Source organism: Trichechus manatus, unplaced genomic scaffold (genome assembly GCF_000243295.1).
Source record: "Trichechus manatus latirostris isolate Lorelei unplaced genomic scaffold, TriManLat1.0 scaffold00137, whole genome shotgun sequence".
Lineage (NCBI taxonomy): Eukaryota > Metazoa > Chordata > Mammalia > Sirenia > Trichechidae > Trichechus > Trichechus manatus.
This window is the reverse complement of record NW_004444073.1, coordinates 6,484,236-6,511,214: the sequence shown is the minus strand read 5'-3', so window position 1 is coordinate 6,511,214 and position 26,979 is coordinate 6,484,236. Positions and strand designations below refer to the sequence as shown.

The 26,979-nt window shown below is 38.7% G+C and overlaps 1 protein-coding gene across 4 annotated transcripts in view; it reads right to left on the bottom strand.

The window, feature by feature from the left end:
* The window catches only part of PDE1C (phosphodiesterase 1C), a 744,082-nt gene that overhangs the window by 27,373 nt on the left and 689,730 nt on the right, over positions 1-26,979 (bottom strand). Inside the window, exon 17 of one of the 4 annotated variants that reach the window (XM_004385324.3) lies at positions 13,883-13,938. The exons of the other annotated variants lie outside the window; for them this stretch is intronic. Within the exon in view, the coding sequence (XP_004385381.1) occupies positions 13,925-13,938 (14 nt within the window). The 3' untranslated portion in view covers positions 13,883-13,924. Of the gene's footprint in view, positions 1-13,882; positions 13,939-26,979 lie in introns of those variants that run through there. 4 annotated transcript variants of the gene reach the window in all.

Here is a 26,979-nt window from a genome sequence, read left to right as displayed (position 1 = left end):
TGTGTTGTGAGATTGTTAACCATTGTCATAGGGCAACATTTGTAGTAATTGTTAAATGAGAAACTATTTTGTTCTGTAAGCCTTCATCTTAAGCGAGAATAACAGCACAATTGGAAGAGCGTAGTCAATGTCACTGAACTGTGCATGTAGAAGTTTTTGAAATGATGTATCTTTGGCTATGTGTATTTTCACCGAAAAAAAAGGTTGAGAAGTTAGAGGGTTGATATGTTGTGGGGTTATTAACCAATGTCATAAAACAACATGTGTACTACTGTTTCATGAGAAAGTATTTGTTCTGTAAGCTTTCACCTGAAAAAAAAAAAAAAAAGCAGGGTTCCACCACTGATCTTCTGTGTTATTGTTAATTATTATTATTAGTAGTAGTGTTAATGGTACTAGTATTAGTAGTCATAGTAGTAATCATTACTAGTGTAAAAATAGAAAACACAAAATTAACTCAAACTGAATTTGTAGGATTTCCCTTCTCCATTTTTCAGGTTTCATAGATGCCCTGAATGTCAGGGTTGGCAGGGAAGCTACAGGATCCACACCTGGCTTTGCCTGTGCTTCAGAATCCCACGAAATGATTTTCATAAACATGGAGTCCAGGGTTCTTTCCTGGATCTACTGAAGCAGAATCTCCAGAAAACATGACCAGAAGTCTGTATTTTAACAAGTTCCTTAGGTGAGCCTAGTGATCTTCAGTCTAACAAGGTAGGGAAGTAAGATTCATCCAAAGTGCCATTCATGAAAAGGCTCATCCAAAGTGGGTCAGGGCCAGGGCTGCTTTATTGCACCACTCCAGGAGGTGCCACTGCCATTGTCTCCTACACAAAGAAGGTGAGCCCTGAGGGAGCATCATGGTGGCCCTGAACGGGCACTGCAGGGTGAAAATCCACGTCTCTGACCTTCAGGTTCACAGCCGTTCTTGCTCCCCCAGAACCACCTCTGTGCCCCACTGGATCCGCCTCCACCGTGGGCCTGCCAATGGCTCACTACCCTTGCAACACTTTCACCTGGCTCACTTGCCCTTCAGGACAGGCTTTCTCAAGAGCTGCACTATTGACATTTGGGCTGCATAATTCTGTGTTGTGGGGTTGTCCTGTGCATCATACGTAGGATGTTTAGCAGCATCCCTGGCCTCTCCCCACTAGATGTCTTTAGCACCTTTCCCAAGTCATAACAATCAAAAATGTCTCCAGACATTGCCAAATGTCCTTTGGGTGACAAAATCGTCCCCAGCTGAGAACCACTGCTTCAGGTTGGATGCAGCCATGATTCTGAGCCATGATACACAATTTGGCCACTTGGTTATTAGTAATAGTCTGAGATATATCAAAAAGTTACTACATCCTAGGCACTGTATTAGCACAATTAAACGTGCATTGATCGTCTTTTATGATATTAACTCTCTTAGGATAAAATTATGCCCATTTTATAGGTGAGGATTTTAGAGACGAAGGGAGTTTAAGCAATTTGCCCAAAATTACTGAGTACCGGTTGGGGGTGGGGGTAAGGGGCAAATTTAAGCCAAGATCCTTTAGAGTTCAAACCTAAAAAAAAAATATTGCCATCAAGTCGATTCTGACTAATGGCAGCCCTATAACACAGAGTAGAACTGTCCCATACCTGGTGGATTCAAACTTCCAACCTTTTGGTTAGCAGCCGAGCTCTTAATCACTGTGCCACCAGGGCTCCAGAGTCTAAACCTAGAGGAACTCTCTTCCACGATTCTTGCTGCTTCTTAACCAATCTATTATCTAGGTTTTCTTCAAGTACAGTTTTCCCAAATTTGTCTAAGTATAAGAAAAATCTGAAACAAATATTTTAGCCAAAGCGAAAAACCAAACCAGATTCCCAGGCCCAACCAAGCTTTGGAGAGCCAGCATCTCCAGAGGGGCGGTCTGAGGATCTGGATGATTTCAAGTTCCCAGATGATCTGGTCTGCAAGCAGGCTGGGGAAACAACGTGTGGTGGACATTTCTTTCTTCTGATCTAACTGATGGAATACATGGTGCTCTGTTTTCCATGTGCACTCTTATGAAGTTGAGAGATCAATTTTAATGTTGCATGTGTGAGCACTTAACAGACTACAAAGCCCTCAACAACCACAGGCTTTACTGTTATTACCTGTAGAAACATTCACAGTTGCCAGGTTATTTCATATGAATGCTTGGTGCCATTTTCTTAAATCACCGACTATAATCTTCCCAAAGCTGGCAGCTTCATGGCTTTCCTCGGGGCAGTTTTTCATTCCCTTGCTATCTTCTTTGCAGACACTGAATGAGATAGAAACCTCTGGTGTCCTTGGGTCAGTGAAAAAACAGCCCTTCTAGAAATGGCATTATTTTTTCTGTATGTTTGATGAAATGCCCAGTATATCAGAAAAGGGAGAACACCATCCCCACCTCTCTTACTCATGAGTCATAAACAGGTAGCAGGCAGGACATAAAATAAACCTGTTCGTGATTTCTCCAGCCCTTCTGTCCGCACCCAGGGACCACTGGGGTGGTTAGGTTCTGAGCCAGCCTCCCACTGGCTCTCAGTTAACTGAGGTCATGTTCCTGAAATCATTTTCCACTCTCTAGCCACCAAATTACCTATCACTTTACTCAAAGTTCCATTCCTGAGAATACCCACTTTATCGAAGCTGCCTCTGCTAAAACCCTTCACTCCTCCCTCACTCCGATTCCAGGGAAAACACCAGAAACAGAGTTGGAGGACGATCCAGGTCCAGATCCAGCTCTCAAGCTGCATGATCTTGGACACGTGACAATCTGTACTGCATCCTGCCAGCAGGTAGCCTGGAGAGCCCTGGGACAAACTGTCTCATATAACATGGAGCTCTTGGACTTACATAGGAATCTACTTGGGCTGGCTCAATGGTTGTTTGGCTGCTAACCGAAAGGTTGGTGGTTCCAACCCACTCAGCAACCCTGTGGGAGAAAGACCTGGAGATCTGCTTCCATAAAGATCACAGCCTAGCAGTTCTACTCTGTCACGTGGGGTTGCTATGAGTCAAAAATTGGACTCGACAACACCTGACGACAACTACTCAGGGATGGTGCTCCAAAGGTGACTCATTGTTCACTCTGTCAGTGGTTTTCAACCCTGGCTACACATACAATCACCTGGGTAGTTAAAAACAACAACAACAACAAAAACTAACACCTGGGCCCTTTTCTCAGCGATGTTGATTCATTAGACTGGCGTGGAGCCCAGGAATGGGTACTTTTTAAAGTTCCCAGATGAGTCTGAACTGCAGGCATGAGTAAGAAACCACACTAGGTGGATCCTCATAGAAGAAATTTCTTCCATCTGTCAATGGGAAACCATTCTTTCTTCTGCACAAGTGGTGTGCTTTCTCCTCATGGATGATGTGAACCTTGTAAATGATTTCTCTCCATTTTTATTTAGGTTTCCCGGAAGCTCAAATCCAATTTGACTTCAGGCCATTGCCTTCAAGTCAAATTCTAACTCTTAATGATCCTATAGGAGCAGAACTGCTCCATAGGGTTTCCAAGGCTGTGATCTTTACAGAAGCAGGCTGCCACATCTTTCTCCTTTGGAGCAGCTGGTAGGTTCAAAGCACTGACCTTTCGTTTAGCAGCTGAGCACTTAACCACTGCCCACCAGCGCTGGAAACTAGTAGGCCTATTTAGCCAAGTCTGTATACTAGTGTTCCCCAATTTTGCTCCATCTACACTAACTCTACTTTCTGCATCTGGTTTTTATTATTTTTCTTAATTTAAAAAATATTAAATTTGCATAATTTTTAAATTTTCAAGTATTTTATAAATGAGGTAGGTAAAATAAGAACAAATGAGCAAACAGCTACATCAGTGCTGGCATTGCTAAGCTTCATTTTTCTCATCTATAAAATTAAAAAACAATTTCAGGAGATCATTGTGATGATCAAATAAGAGTACATGGATGACAGTGCCTAGCAAACTGTGAAGTGCAATACAGCGTTTGTTATTATTCAGTTTATATTCAAAAGTTATATGTATGTATATGCATGTGTATGAAGTAACTAATGTGTTATCTTTGGGAGATAAGGGCAGGAATTACATTGTCCTTGACCGATGGCATGTGAATGTTCAAAGAGTAAACAACCCAATCCGTCAGCTCAGTAAGAAGTGTCATCACTGCAGCTGATATGACTTGAGGTATCTTTTGACAAACTAACAGCTTTCAGATGTTTCAAATTAATGTCCTTGGTTGGTTCAGCAAAAGGGCAATGAGTCCAATTCATCAGGAGTCTGGAGAAGAGGACAGTGATAGAAGTGACAACCCAAACTGCCAGCCTTGGGGTGAGTACATACACCTAAGACTCAGGGCATGTGAGGTTAGCACTAAACTCCTGTGATTTGTGGTTTGACCTCAAGCACATAATTTCCCTTCTGCAAAATGGAGTTAGCACGGTCAAACCCATAGCCTGCTGAGGAAAGGGTGATTTAGAGAGCTCTAGCGACTACGCTTCATCATTAATAACGGCCCAATAATACCGATTGTTATAATACAACCAGATCCCACAGTGCAGAGATGAATGTTGAAAGACTGAGGCAGGAAAAGTTTCTGTCAACCTATTGGCCATTTCAACTTCTTTCTTTTAGCATAGTGCAAATGCCTGCCTTTAGGATACCCACAGCCCCTCTGATCATTATTGGGAGGCATATCTGCCAACATCTTCTATTCCATCTGGGCCAAGGTGAAGGGCAATAAGCCATTGCCTGGTGCCTTGGAACAAATCTTTATCTCTGCCCCTTTATATTCTCAAAAAAGCACCAAGAGTAGTCCAAGTTCTGCTTGGAATCACTGAAGAAGTTTGGAGGGCTTCAGATCCGTTTGCAGCTACCTAAGAGTTGTTTTCCAATAGTATATAAACTAGGGCTACACATTCAGAGTGTTGAATAATATTTTAATTATATATATTTTTTCCTCTACAATACAAGCACCGATTAGTACTATGCTTGCTTTTGTGTGACTTGATTATGCATTACAAAGAACAATGGCCAAAAACACAAGAGCTATTTAGATATGCAACACTATATATTGTTTTGCTATGGCGGTTTTAATATTTGAATATGCTTTGGAATTGGACATACATATGAGAAGTCTGAAATACATTCACAACCTTTGACCCAGTAACTGTACATCTAAAATTTTGTCCAATGGAGATATTCAGAAATACGACAAAGCCTTACGTACGAAGAGTTCCATTGCTATGCTATTTGCAACTGCAAAAAATAAAAGCAAATAACTTCATTTTTCAACAGCAGAGGGTGATTAAGTAAACTGAGAAAGCCACAAAATAAAATATTATGTTGCTACTGAAATCATATTAATGAAGTTTCTTTTTTTTTTAAATGGGAAAATGTTTACCATCCAATGGTATGTGAATAACCCAAATAAAAAATTAAATATACTGTATGGACTCAACTATGCAAAAAAGCAGAGCAAAAGATCATAAGGAAATACAATAAAGTATTAACAATGATTAATCTCCAGATGGGGCATTACAAGTGATTTTAACTTTTTTCATTATACTTCTCTACATTTTCCAAAATGAGTAAGTTCTGGTTTTGTTTTCAGAAAAAAAAAAAAAAAAGAATATTTAAAATGCGTTTCAATGCATGGAAAATATGGCTGCTTTTGGGGAACATCAAACCTCATTTGTCAATGTAATTATCCAGTGGCGTTACTCCGTGGGAACAACACACCTGGGCAGCCCCGATGAGGATGCAGTTATCATCATCGCCACTAGGAGGCTCCCTTTTAGAGGCTGGTTTGAATGAGACTGCCTAGGTGCCACACAGTAGGTAACAGTTGTATCCCCACAAACAGAGGTAATGACTATTTCCTGGTGTTATGGGTTCATTTATGCCCCCCCAAAATATATGTTCTAGTCCTACGCCCCGTACCTGTGAGTGTGAACTCCTTTGGAAATAGCATCTTCTCATATTTGTAATTAGTTAAGTAGGGTAGGCCCTACTCCTATATGATTGGTGTCCTTATAAACTGGTGTCCTTAGACAAGGGAAAGAGACACACAGAGACACAAGAAGACACCATGTGATGACAGAGGCGGAGACTGAAGTAACACATTTGCAAGCCAAGGAACACCAAGAACTGTGGACAGTGCTGGAAGCTAGAAGAGAGGCATGGGATAGACCCTCCTCAAAGCCTACCAGCAGGAACCAACCTTGCCTATACCTTGATTTCAGAAATGTGAGAGAATAAATTTGTTATTTTAAGCCATCTGCTTTGTGATAATTTGCTATGGCAGCCCTAAAACCAGAATGAAAAAAAAAAACAAGCCCATTGCCATCAAATCGATTCCAACTCCTAGCGACCCTATAGGACAGTTAGAACTGCCCCATACAGTTTCCAAGGAGCAGCTGGTGGATTTGAACTGATGACCTTTTGGTTAGCAGCCATAGCTTTTAACGACTGCGTTATCAGGGCTCCATGGCAGCCCTGGGAAATATACCCGGTCAGGTCAAACTCCTTGTGTTGGTGACTGGAAAGAAATAAAAGTACATATATATACGAAAAAGAGAAAATTTGAAGAGAAAGAAAATTTGGAATTCAAAAGCTATCATTGCCGGGTTGCAAAATCTTCTTATCATTATATCTGGAGACAACAATATAGAAGCTAGCTTGATTCCATGAATGCTAAGATTTCTTATGCTTCTAAGGAACCCACTCACTCCAACCCTAATTATCAAAAAAGATGGTATGGAATGTGATACAGTTGTACCCTGTGTATATCTTCCAGTGTGCAGGCAAAGGCTCTTAGTCCAGCTGGGTGAACTGTGTGGCATTTGGGGAAATATAAAAGAGACAGATGGTTGAGTAAGCGTCCCTGTATCTGGGACAGAACATAGACAACAATGAAAAACATTAAAAAAAAAAACCCAAAAAAACAGCCTTTTCATTATTCAAATTCCAATTGAGAGGTTAACTCATTGTTTTTATTTGATAATCAGAGGAACATACAGATACGTATTCATTACTAGACGTTGGGGGGGAAATTATACATTGAAAGACTGTCAGCCTCACCTTTGCAAGAAAGATTTACAATAAACACATCTTTAATTTTTGAGAACAGTTTAGCATACTCCGTTTTACATGAATTCCTATGATTTACTTTCGCATTTGGAGATATGATGCTGTACCATTGGAATAGGTTGTTTCAGTACAAACCAGCCTCACAGGGAACAAAGCACTCTTCCTTAGAAAGGATAGTCGGATGGTGGTTCTCTTGCCCTATGATATGCAAATGCAAATTGCAACCTGCGTGTCACCTGCCAGAAACACATTTCACATCATGGAAGTGCATTCTATCACTGCAGTAAAATGAAGCCAAGTCCATTTTACCATCCTCCTTTTGGGAGAGCATTCTCAGAACACAGCCAGAAATCCTTTCATTATTCCTCCAAAGAATGGTTCATTTGGCACGATCTGGCTTGAGGTCTGGGGTTTTGGTTCTGCTTGCCTCCCTTTTTTAAGTCTTGTTAAACATTCCTAATATGAATCCAGACATTGCCCACAAATCCAACTGAGCAGCAGCAAAATCTAAGGCTGAGGAGATGAACTGAGTTTTTTCCATTCACATATAACCAGTGCCTGTCTCAGGAAGGAGTACACAGACCCCTGGCGAGGGCAAAGCAAAAACTCTGTGACAGCAAACATTGTGCTCTCCACTGAAGGAAGGTAAACGTAACATTCTGTTAGCCTCCAATTGACTCACCTTGCTCTGGGTAATGGACCTTCCATGAGATTGTTTCTTTCCTGAATCTATCCCCTCCTCCCCACCTATCCCCACCCCACCCTTGGCACCCAGCATTTCCTCATGTGGATTACATACACTAGAACAAGGTGCTTTTGTTTTCTCAGTTATTTTGTATTTCCATGTGCTGAAATGATATTGCAAGCTGAATGGCTTAGCAGGACAGAGGTAAAAGAAGGAATTTGTGAAAGGTAGAAAAATGGCAGAAGAAAAGAAGGGAAAGGGAAAGAAATGGCTGTGAGACAGAGAGAGGTCACTTAGATCAGATGGGAGAATTTGGCTGTAAAGCAGGCATAAGAGCTGATAAAAACCTAACTGAGCCCTACAAATGAAAATAGCAAATATGTTTTTAAAAATTTTACAGCATATAAAATTGTATAAAAATATCATCAAAGCAAGAAAAAGGAAAACTCATACTCTACAATTCTATCTCTAGAATCAGTTACTGGACAATACCTATGGCTATGGATTTTTACTATAAATCTATGCATATTGGTGTGTGGCTGTATTTCTGCTCCATCACACATACCTACCCACTCAAAGCCAAGGACAGTCGTAGTGTACAAGGTAGATCATGACAGAGAGGCAAAGCCTATACAACAATGTGCCTTCAGGGCAATCTACTTAAAAGCCATTCTATAGCCATTGGGTTTTAATGCACTTTATTTTAAATGAGTTATCCTGCACCATAATCTGACTGAGAAAGGCTTCTGCTGGTTCAGAAGCCAGCTCCCATGAAGGTACATGGGTGAAATTCAGGAATCATGGCTTAGGCAATGGGCCTCCATGATGACATTGATTCTGGCCCACTCCAGTCAGCATTCACCCACAGAGATGGAGAGATCACTCCAAGGGAGATAGACTAAGTGTGCCCGTGTGAGCTGAAAGGGCCCACATGCCACTCCCTACTTCTCCTGGTTTAGGAGATAGCAACCCAGGCTGAGACCAATTTCACTGAGTGGAGTCAGCCACTGTCAGTGGTGATCCTTGTCCACTTGAGAACAGAGCCAGAATAAACATGTAATTATCTCAAATTATGTCTGACAATATTTTAAAGAAGAATGGCTGGGGGTGGGTGGAACATTATTTAAAAAAATAATCAGGAACGAATAATGTTTGAATTTGACTTTCATGAATCCTTCAGTCCAGGTCTCCCACTGCACCCCCACCCTTGTTTAAGGTAAAAACAAAAAGTTCTTTCAATCAATTCTTGCTTATTGCAGACTGTGATGGTTAATTTTATGTGTCAGCTTGGCTAGGCTAAGGTTCCCAGTTGTTTGGTCAGACACTGGACTAGTTCCATAATGTAATCTAATGTGACATAATGTAGTCATCTTCCATAATGTAATCTAATGCAACATAATATAGTCATCTTCCATAATGTAATCTAATGTCATTGATAAATTAGCTGAAAGGGAAGTTTCCTTAGGGTTTGATCTGTCCCCAAACTAGACATTTTGGCAGAATTTGCTCTCTTTCCACTCTGCACCCTTCCTGTCACCTGACCTACAGATCTTGGGTCACAAGCCTGCAGAAGTCTCCAACCTTCAACCTGACCTATGGATTTTGGACTTGCCAGCCCCTACAATCACGTGACTCAATCCCTTGAAGTAAATCTATCTCTTTCTATACATACATATATCTCCTTGGTTCTGTATAGAGAACGCTAAGACACAGACTTTACTGGAGGAGAAGCCAGTCTTTTGCAAATGTCCAACGAGAGCATCCAGAAGCATGCTTCCCATGTTTCTAACTGCCCTGGACCCAAGTTCCTTTATCGGATGAACAGTTTAACATCGTAGAAGGCTGTTACCATTCTAATTCTAGTGTCACCTCTGTTCTTACCAGTGCCTTTGATCGGAGGAAACCTTAAAAACTGGTCTTGGCAGGGAATGTATCTCTTGGCTGTCAAAGGAGTATTTCATAGGAATATTGCCATTGTTCAATACAATTTTTTTCATTAAGTTCATTTTCTAAGTGCTAATGAGGACTTTAATCACAGACCGCTATTGATGAATTACAAGTATTACTTTCCACTCATTCGAGAATAAAATCTAATATAACATTACTAGTGCAACTTTATGTTCTTTAACATCCAATTTCGCCAGGTTCAGTGCTATACCCATCATAACACTGGTGGAGCAAAACAGTGCAATGATTTCCCATGCTGCACATATAGAATCTCATATTTGCACCAAGAGGGTCAATTTTGGAATTAAAAAGTTTCAACTTGGATTCTAAATAAATTCACGGGTGCTTCATAGATTGGTGGCATCATCCCTTGTTTTTTCTTAAAAAGGTCATAGAGTTTTATTTTTTGTGTGTGTTTGTGTGTATATGTGTGTTTATAAACTTGGTTCTGACAATTTTTTCCAAATTACCTGCAATTTCCCATCTTGTATGATAAGCTATTCGTGTGACTAGGATATGTCTGCATACACTTAAAAAAAACGTAAGCCTTTAACAATTTCCTTGGCATACAGAAGATGCTGAATAGATTTTCAGGCCAATTTGAATTTTGTTTTCCTTCACAGGTGAGTAGTGGATTTCAGTTTGACAATTCCACATGGGTTTCCTGATTGTGCCAAGCACGGTGGTGGGTTAGTAATGTAACTCCTGTAGGGGTGTGGGAGGATTTCAGAATCAGAAGAATGAAGTTTCAATTAGAAAAAAAAAAAAAATGCTGCCTGAATTCTCTAGCTCCCCTTTATTGGGGACGTAGTGTTATATGTATAGGCTTCCAATCTCAGAATTCTCTATTTCATTATGAGGAAGAAATTGTGTGCTTGTTTTTTCTTTTGCTCCCCCCTCACACTCCATGGGGGGATGTTACAAAGTAATTTCTATCACCTAAGTCTCTGCGCAGAGGTTAAAAAAGAACAGAAGAAAATGAATTATTTATCTATGTATCTATCTTTCTATCTAATTATCTAAAAAAAGTCATTCATGAGAGAAGTGATAGTAAAAGGCTAGTATCCCTATTCCTAAAATATAAATGACAAGATTGGTCTCCACCTTTCGATCTGCTCTCTGTCTCACATCACATGATAATGTTATTCTTTACTTTTCACTTCTTACATTTATTAAAGGCATGGTTCCATGTGGAAAATATAATGGCTTACATTCTGCAAATGAAATGAACCAGATGATCCTCTGACTCTCAGATGTTTAGATATCATTTTATTGTTTAAGTATATCAGGTCCTTAATGGGATCCTGTCAGATGTTTTCAATAGTTTTTATAAAGCCCCAAGAATGAAAGGGACAGTGGAAGAAAATACATTTCAATTTAATGGGTTAGAAAGGAGTCCCTTGCCTGCTGCCATAAACTATTAGGCCTCATAACCTAAGAGGGTGGCACGAATAAAAGATGAAACAGAGACCTCCCTAAGGATGGGTCATTATGCCGCTGAAACTATCACTTAAACACAATCTGGAAGTGCAGCTATCTGGCGACATGGGAATCCAAACTCACTGGCTGACTCCATCAGTCACTCTCCACCCAGTACGTGTAGAACTTGTAGTTGGTCAGTGGTGGGAATGTTCCTACTGTTTTCCCCACTTCCTTGTCAATTCTTCATTCAGATGGGTAAGCCCTTGCTTTCTGTGTGAACACGTAAAATACAGTAAGATTCCATAATCTGTGCAAGAATGTCTGTACCGCATTGCTGCTTAACTTGGAGAATTAAAGGCCATAGAAAATAAGTTGGAGCTTTGGAAATACTGTTCGTCAAGTTCACACTGCCTTGGAAATAATTATTTTAATATTTTAGCTGCTCCAGTATCAATTCATAGCATAATAATACACTGTTTTGTATTTTTAAAATAGGTAACTTTGTATTTTTACTCCATGTCCCTTCAAAGCACTTTTCATGGATTTAAAAATAAGAGTCGTATGATGCTTCTGTTTTGTGCCACTGAGAGTTCTAAGCAGAGGTCTATGCTGGACGAAATTCTCTTGCATTCTTTTTCAGCTAATTAATGGCTTAAAGCAAATGAAAATATTTCCATCTTTATTGGTGCTAGGAAAACAATGGCTATATTCCTGTTTCTTTTTCAAATATTATTTAGTCTTGCTTGTTAAAAGAGAAAACGTAGATGTTCTATTTTGACTGGCTGCAAAGCTCCATGTACAAAAATACACACTAGACATGAGGTAAAAAATCAACGTTCCAAGGTCAATAATTTACATACACTTGGCTGTGTTTAATTCCTATACAGAATCATAACACTTCAAAGGACATGGTTTGCAAACAGTTCTCTATGTGTTGAATGCAGTTCATAGCCATGTTCTCTTTGTACCTTTCTGAATTAGCTGCCAATATTTTTAAAATGGGTTAGAGTTTATATAAAATCCAGGGTTCAGTCTGAAAAATCAGATCTGGCCATGACACTGGACCGTTATCCCTTCGTGGCACTAATCCAGTAGCTGACTAATGGCTCCCCCCTTTTGACAGCACACACCTTCTCCAATGTCCTACAGTCCCTACCGCTCCCTATTGTCTCACTAATACCGAGGTCCTACATGAGGAACTGCATTTATCACAATAATTCTGATATTACATGGCCTGCTTTACTCATTTACTTTTACCAGCTAGACCCCTGAAGCAATCGGAATTTGTGACCACATTATTTACTGTGGTTAGTGTTGGGAAGGCAGGGTAACTGTTATTAACAAGACAAAATGTAGTGCCTACAAGAGACACCAGCTCAAATAACAGCATATACTGCTGCGCATTCTCTACAACACAGCGGTTCAAACCTTTCTGATGGGGAATATTTCAGTGAGACAGCCTTACAGACCACACACATAGTCGCCCTCTTTTGTCTAAAGAAATATCAATATTTTGCTTTGGTAACGAGAAGATTTTTAAACATTCATTTTCGTGCTTTGTAATGTAAAAATCAAACCTGCAACTGGGAATGCACTTAAACCTATCACCTAGCTCACTTTCTTCTTACAATTAATCCCATTCCATTACCAGAATCTTCATGTGATTTGCTTTTGGGAAGGACTCAAAGAATCACTCTTATCAAAATCCCACCATTCAGAGCCATAAAATCACACCTTAATGATGCTCCATTGAATCCCACTTTGGGTTTGATTTCAAGGAGGCTAAGTGTCTTTATTCTCTTTCCATGATATATCTACTATTCTTATTTTTGACTCAGGATATTAATAAGCTTCTACCTGGTATGTTTAAAGACCTACTAAAATGAAAATAATTACCTGATATATCTCTTTGATACTAATTCTCTTATGTACGTCCCTGAATAAAAAGAAGAGCAATGATGTCAAACCATAGATATCCAAAGGAACAGGACTAGTCAGTGGTAAACATCACAGTAACCCCTTAGTTATGGATGCTACCCAAAGAAAACAATAGGTTTCCCAACTGAATAGCACGGTCATCAGCTAAAACTTTAGGTTTATATTAATGAATGCACAGATTAAAAAAAAGTAAGCATCAAATAAAAGTTCCTATTAGATAATCTCCTTTTATAAAACAAATAGAGTTTCATAATGTATAAATGGAAAGAAAAGCATAAGAACAACTTTTAAGTCTGAAAAGAAGTTGGAGAAAAACAATGTTCCTGACTCAGGAAAGAAACAACCAGGTTGGAATTGTCATCTTAGCTGCGGTGCAGGCCAGCACGGGCATATTCACCATCAGTAGCCAGTGCAAAAGTAACAACATTTAAAGTAACAACATTGATGGTAATAAAATGGCAATGACTGTGTGCGTGGCTTTTTGAGGCCTTTCTCAGCATATCCAGGATGTCTGTTCTCATCAGCCAGAGAGGTGCCTTGAAAGCCAGGACATTCACAAAGGATTTTGAGGAAGTCCCTTCATGTTTTGTTTCTGTTTGTGCAAAAATCTCAAGTTGTTTTGTTTGCTCAGGGGGCAACCCCCTAGAATTCTTAGACCTCAAACCGCCTCCCAAAGAGTCTTTCCCTGGGAGGAGATGGCATGAGAGAAGGCCAAGTGTGTGTAGGGGCTTGGTTTTGAAAGTTGTACACCTTCCCCAGACATGGGTCTTTGTGGAAGGAGGAGAAGAAGGAGAATGAAGAAGCTCAGCTAAGATGATGCAAGACACTGCAGGCTCTCTTACTGGATATGAGGGGTTTTTTACTCTTCTGAATCTGAAAAAAAGAAAAAGAAAAAGAAGAGTGTCAATGCTGCCTTACCCCCTCTCCACCCTTCAGGTCTGAGAAGAAGAAAATCTGGGGGGAAAAAAGGGGCGTAGGATCAATTAAACATTTCAATATGTCATTGCTATCTCCTTTGTGACACGATTCCTTCTATTCATGGTGGGAAAATCTCAGTGGAAAACTTGAAACACTGGTTACATCTGACATCTTAACTAACAACACTGTGGTTGTTAGTTGTCATCAAGTGGATTCTGACCCATGTGTGCAGAGTTAGAACTGCTCCATAGGGTTTTCAAGGCTGTGACCTTTCGGAAGCACATCGCCTGGCCAGTCTTCTGAGGTGCCTCTGGTGGGTTCCAGTCACCAACCTTTCAGCTAGTAGTTGAGTACTTAACCATTTGCACCACGCAGGGGCTTCCATTTGGACATTATTGTTGTTAGGTGCTGACGAGTCAATTTCGATGTATAGTGACCCCATGTGACAGAGTAAAACTGCCCTATAGTGTTTTCTAGGCTGTAATCTTTAGGGGAGCAGATCATCAGGTCTTTCTCCTGTGGATGGTTTCGAACTGCCAACCTTTTAGTTAGCAGCTGAGCGCTTAACCATTGTACCAGCAGGACTCCTTATATGGATTTGGTCATTAAGACATCTTATTTTGCCATCAGGATGACCATGGCTGCCAGATCTGGTCAATTTCCCTCAGGGGTCAGTGGGACTGGAAGAAATCAGATTCATCTAATCCCAACAGTTTCCGCACCAAAAGCAATACTCCTCTTTCATAATTTTTGCCCCACTCTCAGAAGCTTTTCAAAGAAATTTAAAGCAAGATGTGTCCCAACAAAAATCACTGTGCAGATGGGTAAACCACCTGAATTCTCTGCTGTGTGAGGGGGTAGAGGAAGAAGACAAAGATGGAAATAGGACTAAGGTTAATGGAAATGGACAATACTGGTTTTGTTTTGTATTTACTGTACCCTACGTAACTTTAATGGGCTTGGACAGAATTATAAAAAAAACAAACAAAAACACTGTGTTATAGCTTCCCACAGGTGTTGCATTCTCTGCAAGTCATCATGCCTTATAGTTAGAAAGAGTTCCCTCCTATGCAGGACTCCAAAGGGATAGAAGTACAGTGGCTTAGACTTTAAGAAGAGTAACACCAGCATCTACAGAAATGTTAGGAGTCATCAGAGGACAAGGAGAGTTTTCCATTCAACTTCAAAGACTAAGATGCTCTCCTAAATAAGACTCAGCTGAAATCAGGCAGAAAACTAGCTGGCAATGGGAGAGCCTTTTCTGATCTATCTTAATTACAGTCAGTTCTTTATATCCTGGGGCCATTGATGCAGGCCTCCTGCTGTTCCTCTTTCTTCTTTCTGGTCTTGATTGTTTGTATATTTACTCTCCAGTTAGCACCTCCACCCATTTGGGAGAAATAACAGAGGAAAGTGTAAAGCTTCTGACCCATCACTTTGATACTAGCACTGATAAACTGCTAGTAAGGGAAGGAAGTGAAACAAAATCTAAAATCAAGGACTAGAAACTTTCCATGGATTTTGATAGTCTATAGAGTTTTGTACACACGGGTGTTTCAAGACAGGACTCCCCCGTTAGTGCTCTGGCTGCCATCCTCAGCTTGAGGTCACATGTCATGAGACACCCGTAAATAGTTATCATAGTCCTAGCCACGTTAAGAGTTATCTCCAAGCCCTCAAATGCAAAACCTAATTTTGTTATGCTGACATAGGTTGGTTTAAGTTTTGAATAACTAACTGATTGTTGGATGGAAGCTTGGGACCACATGGCTGGAAACAGCTGACAAGAGCCGCTGTTATACCCAGTTAGCCTCGTAACAAGGGGAGAGGTGAACCTCCTCTTCTAGACAACCTGGGTTGGCAGTGGTCTGCTCTCCAGACTGCTGGACCCCATGGTCTTAATGGGACCCAAAGGCTGCTGAGGGGAAATCGCCCTCCCTTTCTCTCCACTGCTGTGCAGCAATTACAATTACGGGCGAGATGGTGAGGGCTGCCCTCTGGTTGTGGGTCTCCATCCCCCCTACCTCCTGGGTAAGGAATGAAGTCAAGGAGCTGGTTAAGGGGAGGAGTTAAGGAGAAAATATTGAAAGCCTGAGGGTCTAAGCTCTGTGTTCCTTGTCATTAAGTACAACCAACGGTAAAACAAAAAGAGGCAGATATTCTATAGCTGGGTCAGTGACACTAGTGACTGTCCCAGACCTTCTCAAACACATGCTCTCTCTCCAGTAACTTCTGTTTATGAGCGTCTAGTATCTGCAGGAAGATATTCCCTGTGAAGAAACAGCTCCACTGTGGATAACTTTTTGTGGGAAGGAGCACATGCTACGCAGGCAGCTTTATCATGTTTGTAAGTCAGTCCTGGGTTCCTCCTCTCACTCCATACTTCTCACCTGAACTTCACATGTTCTGTACCTGCTTTGTTGTGTTTTGGCTTTGTGCATTCATTTTCAATTTAAATTAAAATAGGGTGGGCATCAGCACAGCTACAGAATATATGAACATGAGGGCCCTAAAGACAGACAGAAGAGGCCACTCTGCCTTTAACTGAAATACATATCTATTTTTGTTAGTCACTTTGAATTTTATTGATTCTATTTTGGCTTTGTGGAAGCCATAAAAAGTAGTTAAACCCTACCCACCTTTTTAAGAGTGATGGATGAACTAAAATGAAATATATCATCACCCAACTTGAGAAAATTCAAGAAACTAAGTCACCATAATTGCTACCCCCTAATTAGACCCTCGTCCAAAAACGTCCCACATCTCACAAAGAAGCAGGTGTGATGGCTTTGAGTCCTGAAGTGCATGGTGTAAGAATGCACAGAAGTGTGTTTACTCCAAGGGAATGAGTAATAAAGAATGTTCCAGCAACTGCAGTTGGAGAATGGGAGATGGAGATTTAAAACAAAGTGGCCTTGTTTATTCCATCTTCACACAAGCTGTTCCTGCAAGTCAATGGAGATGTTGCATATGGATATTAAACCATTTGGTTACAAGAGTTGTTTTAAGGAGAGGCTTAAAGTTTAAGTTAACATGACTGGACTCTAAAAATGTGTCAGTCAGTCACACCATTTATTCCTGGGCCACATGTAGAGCATCCATGAGGCAAGCCTCATAAGAATCTGGCCCTGGACTTTAAGGTAAGCCTGTAAACATTTTTGTTTTTTATTTTCCTTTGATTTCATTTTTTAAGTCCGATTAAACTATCACTCTGGCTCAAAGAAGTAAGCTGACTTGGCTGAGAACCAAGCTGGGATTTTGCAAGTCTCCAAAACTCTACCATAGCTGTCTCCCTATGGAGTCAACTTTCTACACAAACAGCAAAGTGATACAGTAAGCAGCAGAAAGAGTTGTAAAAGGCTAAACAGAAATAATAATAATAGTGGGGAAGGATAAATGTAATTAAGCCAAACCCAATTTTAAATGTCAAGTAGAATTTCAGTCGGGCTTACGAATGGGCTCTGACTTTGTTTCGTTTTTCAATAATAAGAAAATACTAAGAAAAACATTATTTTAGAGACAGCTGTTAGGTTTAAATTAGACATAGATTTCATTGTCCTAGATAAGCACATGACAGCTATTTTAAATGGCTATCACTGAATCTCTGAAAGCACGTGTGCACACCTTCTCTTTGCCCAAAACAATAAAGGACATAACTACAGTTGGATTACTCCAAATTAATTCACTACATAATACCAATGCTACCCATAAACCTGCTAAAATAAAATACTCTGATCATTTTTCATCCCAGCAGGTAAACTGAGAGAGACAGAGAAAGAAAAGAAAGAATAAATTTGTGGCAATTTCATAACTTGATGAAACCTTGCCTGTACCATCCTCTCCTGAAATTTACTCATTCAATCCAGGTAAACAGAATAAAGACAATACAAAGGATGACAGTATTTAGGCCTAACCTTCACCTTTATTCTTTTTTTTTTTTTTTTTGAGTGAAAGAACACTGATTTATTTTCTTAGAATACTATGAACTCGAAAATGAATAATCCAATTTTAAATCGATAAACTAGAAAAGATACTAACTGAACAACTCACTTTTTGAAAAAATTACACTCATCATATTGTACAACCATCACCACTATCTTGTTTTCCTTTGAAATCCATGGTATCTGTGCTACCACTGAGAATAACGGCTGCGTTAAACTATTCTCTACTTTGGTGCTTTTTCTCTTCCTTCAGCATGCTTTTTCTTTTCAAACTTAAAATATGTGAATCCCTGTCTCTGTTCTGTCCCATACTGACCAAGGTATTTTACTGCTCCTACTCTGTGTTAAAGCAGACCTGGTGGCAAAGTGATTAAGCACTCGGCTGCTAATGAAAAGGTCGGCTGTTCAAACCCACCAGCTGCTCCACAGGAGAAAGATGTAGCAGTCTGCTTCCATAAAGATTACAGCCCTGGAAACCCTATGAGACAGTTCTAGTCTATCCTATAGGGTCGCTATGAGTCAGAATTTACTCAACTGCAATGGGTTTGGCTTTTTTTGGGGGGGTAGGGGGGAACTCTGTGTTAAGGAGTCCTTGGGTGGCGCATATGGTTAAGCGCTTGACTACTAGCTGCAAGGCCTGGCGATCTGCTTCCAGAAAGTCACAGCCTTGAAATCCCTATGGAGGGCAGTTCTACTCTGACACGTGTGGGGGCGCCATGACTCAGAATCAACTCTGTGCCAACTAACAACAATAACAACTCTGTGTTAAGAGCACAGCACTTTAACACTTAGGGAACGATTAAGACATCCAACTCTCTAAGTGCCCCCAGGGCCTTCTCCAGTCTTAGACGGTAAATAAAAAGTCAGGCATCAGCTCCTCCGATGACTCCTCTGGTGGTAAGTCAGTAGCCCCAATTCATGGAGGTGCAGATGACAGTTCAGTTAAGCACTTCTGTCCGCCTGGAAGAGTTCTGGTGCTCGTCAGTCACTGGATCTTCTATTTTTGAACCCAACAGAAAAACCAGGGGCATGAAGACTCAGGAAGTCTCCCAGCGCAAGAAAGCGAGGCTGGGATGTTGGACCTGAAACATTTTGACTACTCTTGATGTTTTTCCCAATTATATCAGTTCCAAAAAAGCAGCAAAAGAATCCGAAGGAATGAAAGGAAAAAACAAACATTTTTCTCATGTTTACACTGTGGTTCCAGGGTATAGAATAAAAATAGCATACGTTGTAGAGGGCTAATACTTATGAAATACAGATGTTGTCACTTGGAGATCAGGGTGTCCTTTGGTGGAGAAAGCTAAAAATAAATGTAAAGGGGGAAAGCTTCAATCCTTGCTTGATATTGCATTTTTAACAGCTCTCCTAGCATTCACATGTCTAGAAAAGAAATGGCGTTAACAATGTAGGCGCTGCTAGTTCCAGGCTTTGGCACATATTTCTTTCAAAGGCAGCCGTTATTTTAAAGAATTTTTTGTACTGAAAATAGAATTTCTTTTGACAAATGTATTGTTAACTTATGTTTCTCCAATCCCTTGTAACAAATCTGACAATCTATAATTTTTCTAGCGGCAAAATAGATAAACATTTATTTCATGATTAATAAAAAGTTGTATTTTTTTTAAATCTCAACATCAGCATTAAGGAAAAAAGAAAAATCACATTTTCCCCAGTAGTTCCAAAATGTTTATCCTCTCTGTCAAACCAGTATCCTTTAAAAATACAATGAGACATTATGTAATCAATGTCACTAAATGGTACATACAGAAACTATTGAATTGGTATATGTTTTGCTGTATATATTCTCAGCAACAACAATAAAATAAATGAAATTATATATATCAAAAAACATTGTAACGAAATGTCTAGAAGATAGAGTGAAGCAATGAAAGTTTATATACCAGTAATTGCTAATTGTCATTAGCAAAAAGTACATAATACACTTGCACTTGACATTTCTACTATGTAGTTATTTAGTAAGAGACTGGGATCTAAACGGCTATATAAAAAAGCAGAATTGACATTAAAAGTTTTCCTGGGTATAACACAATTTAATTTTTTTAAACCCACCCAACTTACATCACACACATACACACACACAAATTCAGGTCTAGTTTCGATACTACAAATACGAACTTCAATAACACAAAAATTTACAAGAGGACAATTGCAGTCTCATGCCACCTTATTCCTTTATAATCGACCATGAGGATGTCTTTTATGTATCCTCCTTGAAAAGCACAAGGACATTCAATGAACCTAAAACTATATAAAAAATGCACTGGATTAAAATGGATGTCTGTAACCAAAACAGCTAGCCACTCTGATTCACCATGACTCATTAGTGCTAGAATCAGGAGTAAGGAACAGGCTTTGTACTTCTATGCTCCAAGAGTATAAGTCCATAGCAAAAAGGAAGAAGGAAGTTTTTCTGGTTCACCTCATTTGACCACTTCCCACCCACAGATTATGAATTATTTAATAGAGTCCCCCAAATCCATCCAAAAAAATAATTATGTTGAGTTTCAGCATTGCTACTTCACAATAACTCTTATTATTGGGTCAACCTACGCAACAAGGTCAACCTATAGCACAAGCTTCCAAAATTAGCTAAAACCTGACATTGAAGTATATCAATCAGTATATAAGCAACAAAACTTTTCAGAGTCTAATTAATGAGGTCTTATCCAGATGCATGAGATAATATTACAATTATCTCCTCCATTTACTGACTTTTTGTCCTGTTCCTTTGATAGGAACATTGAAGTGGAGTGTTTAGACGCTTGAGTTATCAATACACTTGAGGAAAAAAAAAAAGAATGTATAATGCTTTGAAAAACAAGTATTTCACGCTTCTTGCTAAACCACATCCTTTACTTACTGCTGGTGTTCATGTGTTAATACTTATAAATGTATTAAGTAAATGGGTCACAGGAGTTTTCATGGGCAAATGGCTAAAGGGATGGATATTAATCAGAACATGTGTGGTTATGATGGTTTATCTTAATTGGGACTCAAGGCACTCCAGATGTTTCGTCCCTATACACTCATGGAAAACAATCCACAAAGCTGCTGAATTCTCATGTTTAGGACAACTCCTTTGTTAAAGAAATTGGCCTACTTTTTCTCAATACATAGAAGGCTACAGGGAGATACTTCCCCAGAACTAAGAAATAAGGTTATCCTCTGAGAGGGAAATAAGTACGAAACCCAAAGGATGGGATTAACTATTTGTAGAAACTTCATCAGAGCAGCAGATGTTAACTTTGGTGGTATAATCAGTTGTGAGGTGTGCTGCAAATCATTCACTACCAAAAACAGTTCAGCGCTGAAGTTAGGATGATTTAATTTTTAAAATAAATTAGGAAACATTCAAGGTTATTGCTATAGTAGCTCTGCTTTAGGTCTGAGAGAAAAGGATGGGATAACAGTTTATGTTCGCAGAACTGTTCACCACACCTAGCCTATTTTATCCACACAGCCCTTGACCTACTTTACCTACGCAGCTCTTGATCTGGGCACACCTTTGGGGTGGGTAGTGCTTATGAAAATCTGGTATGCTCAGGTGTAAAAAAAAAAAAAAGAGAGAATAAGTTTGATAATGTCTGCTTAGAGACAAGTCTCCTCAAGATTAAGCCCCAGAAATGCAGTCAAGAATGACTGAAAATGAGCAAGAATAACAATCTATTCTAAGGATATCAACGTATCTGATGGCTGAATGTGAGGTTAAAAAGGAGACTAGAAAGGGGATGCCACAGAGGAGTGTTTTTGCACTGTTGGGATACAGGGCATGAAAGATGGCCCATATCTACTCTTCTTGGTAAGTCCATTTCAACAGTGGAGATAGATGTATTAGGATATTCTGCCTGGGGGTAACCATTCTTCAATTATCTCCTCTACATTCTCAGCCTCCAAGTAACTTGGCGATATGATTTGACTTTCCCAGTAGGTTTTGTTTTTGTTTTCAGGAGAGAGAAACTACTGACTGGCCAGTTGACATGAACATTCCAGTGTACACAGATGATATATTTCACATTGCATATCAGTAAACTGGCAGTCAAAATCATGGTCGTGAGTATTCATTTCATAATCAACAAGTCCTCTGCAGCTTAATCAACCCTTCACTCACTGTCTATATGGAACTCCTTGGTCTGCCATTGTGTAAGGCTCTTCTTGGCTTTACAGCCAAGCATCTCTCTCTAATCATCAAATACGTCCTATGCTCCCAGGTAAAGATAGTATTGCTTGTTCCCCAGACAAGACAGTTCTTACATACAGAACAAAATGATGAATAGCAAAGTGGATTTCATTTCAAAACTCCCAAGAATTGCAAAAAATGCCACAATCTCTGCTGTTATTGTCTTATGTGTAGCTTACGCAATATAAATTGGAGTAGAAGTTTGAACTAAGATGGCCATTAAGACTACCACACCCTGTGAATTTTAGTAGACTCATTAGAATTCTGACAAAAACATATGACAGTTGCTTAGAAACAAATCAGCTTTTCAGCTATTAGGAAAAATATTAATGAATACAAAATGCCCTGTAAAGTCCCCAAATCTAGGGTATATGGAACTGATTCAAATATTACTGTGCTGAAGATGAGTATTTAAGCGTTGCTATGGTTCTTCACACGAGTCCCTGGATGGTGTAACAGTTAATGTGCTCAGCTGCTAACTGAAAGATTGGAAGTTTGAGTCCACCTCTGGTCTTAGTGTACATGAAGAAAGGCATAGTGATCTACTTCGAAAAACTCAGCCATTGAAAACCGTAAGGAGCACAGTTCTACTCTGACCCACATGAGATCTCCACGAGTTGGAGTTGGCTAGAGGGCAACTGGTTTCTTTGTTTTTTAATGGCTTTTTGTTACACGTGCTAAAATGAGGCATCAACTACAAGCAAAGGCTTTGATGAGTCGGAAATAGGGCAATTTTTTTTCTGGGGTATAAAGACAGCCTGATGCCATTAACCCGAGTGACATGGGGAAAAATATTTGGAAGAAAGAATAAGGTATGATTCCCTGAGACGAGAATACTGGGACACAGGTATCTGTACAGATATGAAAACTGACGATGGTCTCAGTATCTATATAACAAACGAATGCGTGCTTCCTCCGTAATGGTAAATGTACCTGTGCTTTTGTTGCTTCCTAAAACCCTATACATGAACCTAAGTCAAACAACATATGTCCAGCACCTTGCTGATGTTTTCCTTCCTGAATCTGCAGAGCAAGGCACACCCCCAACCTTGCACAGTTTCCATCTACTGCTCACCACCAGCTCCACGGCACAGCAGGTCCTTACGCTCATCTGCAGGCTAGGATAGGAGCAACATCTTTCAGGCAACTTACAAACATTTTTCAACTATATATATAGACTTTAATCCAAATCAAGTGTAAAGATTCAGACTTATCTTTCCACTGTTCTTACTAGTATCTTGGTAAATCTATCACAATAGGATGGAAAGATATCAAACAAACTCAATCACCCTTTATTTATTCAGAGAGTTTTAGAGAGACTCCTAAAGAATAATATCTGGCTATAAAGGCCATCAACCTTCAAACCAATGGTTATATGTGGATAGGGTAGGTCCAACAGTTCCCTGTTATTTGCCCATCTATTATGAAGTTATAGCTGATCTGCTATGCGCTCCACAAGGACATTGTCAGGAAGAGATATGAAATAAACCACAGAAAAGCACATTACTCTTCAGAAATTTACACCAACACCTGTAAGCCCAGGCGGGACACTCATGAAACACCAGACAACTAGAACCTTCCTCCTTTCCCCTGGTTGTGTTGACCATGAAATCATGCTTGTGTAAGTATCTTATCAAGATATACTTACACATTGAGAGTGCTTCAATCTTTGTCTTGTTATTTTGTTAGTCAGCATGACATGTCAGCAGGAGCTGCATGTATGATAAGAGATATCCTCTTTTCTGGCTCAATCACAGAAACCAGTCAGAGGCAGAATGACCAGGTGGAACACTTCAAAGTAAGGTTCCCATTAATATTTATGTTAAAATATTTTCAGCATTCAAAAAGTTGCATGTCTTTTAGATCCTTGTTGCCTAGTGAGAAAGACGGACAATGAAATAAGCAATTACTGTACACTAGAGTTAGTGATAGGAGAGAGCATGCAGGGGATGTTATAGGAGGTTGGATCTTAGACTAAGACAGTACAATAGGTAAGAGAGCATTCAGTCTATGTCCTAGGATAGGCTTAGCCTATTCATTCATGAAAAATAGAATATTAGACTCATTCATCCTCAGACGTGCTATCACAAGCAGCACACTCCCCAAAGCCCTCATTTTCAAACCACTTTACTCAACCCCCGTCCCCAGGCAACCAGTGATTTGATTTGTATCATTATTGATTAATCTGCATTTTTCTAGCGTTTTATATAAAAGGAATTATACAGAATGTACTCTTTTTTGGTCGGGGGGAGACAGTCTGGATTCTTTCCCTCAGCATACTTATTTTAACATTTATCATGTTGTTTGTATCGATAATCTGTTCTTTTTGTTATTGAATACTATTCCATTGTATAGATATACCAAAATTTGTTTATCTATTCACCTGTTGATGAACATTTGAATTAATTCCGTTTTTAACTATTACGGATAAAGCTGATACAAACATTTATATGTAAGTCTTTGAATGGAGGTATGTTTTCGTTTCTCTTGAGTAAATACTTATGAGTGGAAAGGCTGAATCAAATGGTATGTATCTGCCTATCTTCTTAGAAAAACACCACAGTGTATTCCAAAGTGGTTGTACCATTTTACATTCCCAACACCAAGGTCTGAGAGTGGGTGTAAGATTTTTTTCAAATGCTTTTTTGTATATCTAATGAGATGACCATTTGCGTTTTCTTTTTTAGTGTATTACTATAGTGAATTAGATTGATTTTTTAACGTTAAATCAATCTTGTATTACTGAGATAAACCCTATTTGGTCATGATATATTATCCTTTTCATATACTGTTAAATTCAGTTTGCTAAAGAATTATGTTTTGAATTTTTGTATCTATGTTCATGAGAGATATTCATGTGTAGTTTCCTTATAATTTCTTCGCATTGTTTTGGTATCAGTAATGCTGGTAATGCTGACCTCACAGGATAATCTGGAAGTATTTTCTCCTCTCTAAATCTGGAAAAGATTGTGTAGAATTGGTATTATTATTTATTCCTTAAAAGTCTGGTAGAATTCACCAATGAAACTATGTGGACCTAAATTTTTGTTTGTGGGAAGGTTTATAACTACAAATTCAATTTCTTTAATAAATACAGGACTATTCATGTTATCTATTTCATTTTGAGTTTCAGTAGTTTTTTTGTCTTTTAAGGAACTTATCCACTTCATACAAATTGCTAAATTTATTGGCATAAAGATGTTCATATTATTTTATTATTCTCTTAATATGTATAAAATCTGTAGTGATGCAACTTCTCTCATTTCTGATACTAATAATTTGTGTTTTCTCTCTCTTTTCCCTAACCAGTCTGGCTAAAGGTTAATAAATTTTATTAATCACTGTCATTGACATTCTCTAATGTTCTTCTGTTTGCTTTGTTTTCCATTTATTTCTGATCTGATCTTTATTATCCCTTCTTCTGCTTGCTTTGGGTTTAGTTTGCCTTCTTTTTCTAGTTTATTAAGGTAGAATTTGAGGTCATTGATTCGAGATTTTTTTTTCTTTTCTAACAACACAAGCATTTAGTGCTGTAAATTTCCCTCTAAATACTGCTTTAGCAACATGCCACAAATTTTGATATGTTGCATTTTTTATTTTCATTCAGTTCAAAATACTTTCTAACTTCCACTTTGATTTCTACTTTGACCTAATGGTTATTTAGAAAAGTACTGTTTAGTTTCCAAGCATTTGGGAGATTTTTCCAGAGACGATTCTCTTACTGATTTCTAATTTAATTCATTTGGTCTGTGAACATATTTGGTATGACTGCAATCCTTTTAAGTATATTGAGACTTGTTTTATGTCCCAGAATATGGTCTATCTTAGTAAAAGCTCTGTTTGCACTTGAGAAGAATGTGTATTCTCCTACTGTTGTGTGTTCTATAAATATCAATTAGATCAAATTGGTAAAGTGTTATTCTAGTCTTCTATTCTTTGATGATTTTATGTCTACTTATTCTATCAACTACTGACAGAGGAATATTAATATTTCTCACAAAAATTGTGAATCATTTTCAATTTTGTTTTGCAGTTCACATCATATATTTTGGTGCATAAATATAAATGATTATTATATCTTCTTGATGAACAGACCACTTATCACTATGGAATAACTTTTTTTTTTAATCCCTAGTGATAGTCATTGCTCTGAAATTCACTTTGTCAGATATTAATGTAACCACTTTAATTTTTCTTTTTATTTGTGTTAACACAGTACATTAATTTCCATCCTTTTACATTTAAGCTATTTGTGTATTTATATATGAAGTTAGTTTCTTATAGGCAGAATATAGGTAGGTCTTTCATCTGAAAATCTCTGCCTTTTACTTGGGGCGTTCAGACCACTTACATTAATGTGGTTAGTGATATGCTTAGTTTTAAGTCTATCATCTTGCTATTTGTTTTCTATTTGTCTCATCTGTTCTTTGTTACCTTTTTTTCTGCCTTCTTTTGGGTTAATTTACTATTTTTATGATTCCATTTTCATCTCTTTTGTCAGCTGATTAGCTACACATCTTTGTTTTGTTATTTTAGTGCTTGCCTTAGAGCTTATAATATAGGTCTTTAATTTCTCTCTATCTTCAAGTGATATTATACTACTTTATGTATAGCATTAGAACCTTAAAATAGTTCCTTCCATTTCTCCCCTCACAGCCTCTGTTATTGTTGTCAAGTATTTTAGTTTTACATGTTATAAACCCCATATTACATTGTTATTATTTTTGTTTAAATAGTCCATTATATCTTAAAGATATTTAAATAATATTGAAATTTTATGTATTTATCTATGTAGATACCATTTCTAGTGCTCTTCAATTTTTTTTTTTTTTTTTTGTGTGTGTGTGTGTGTGT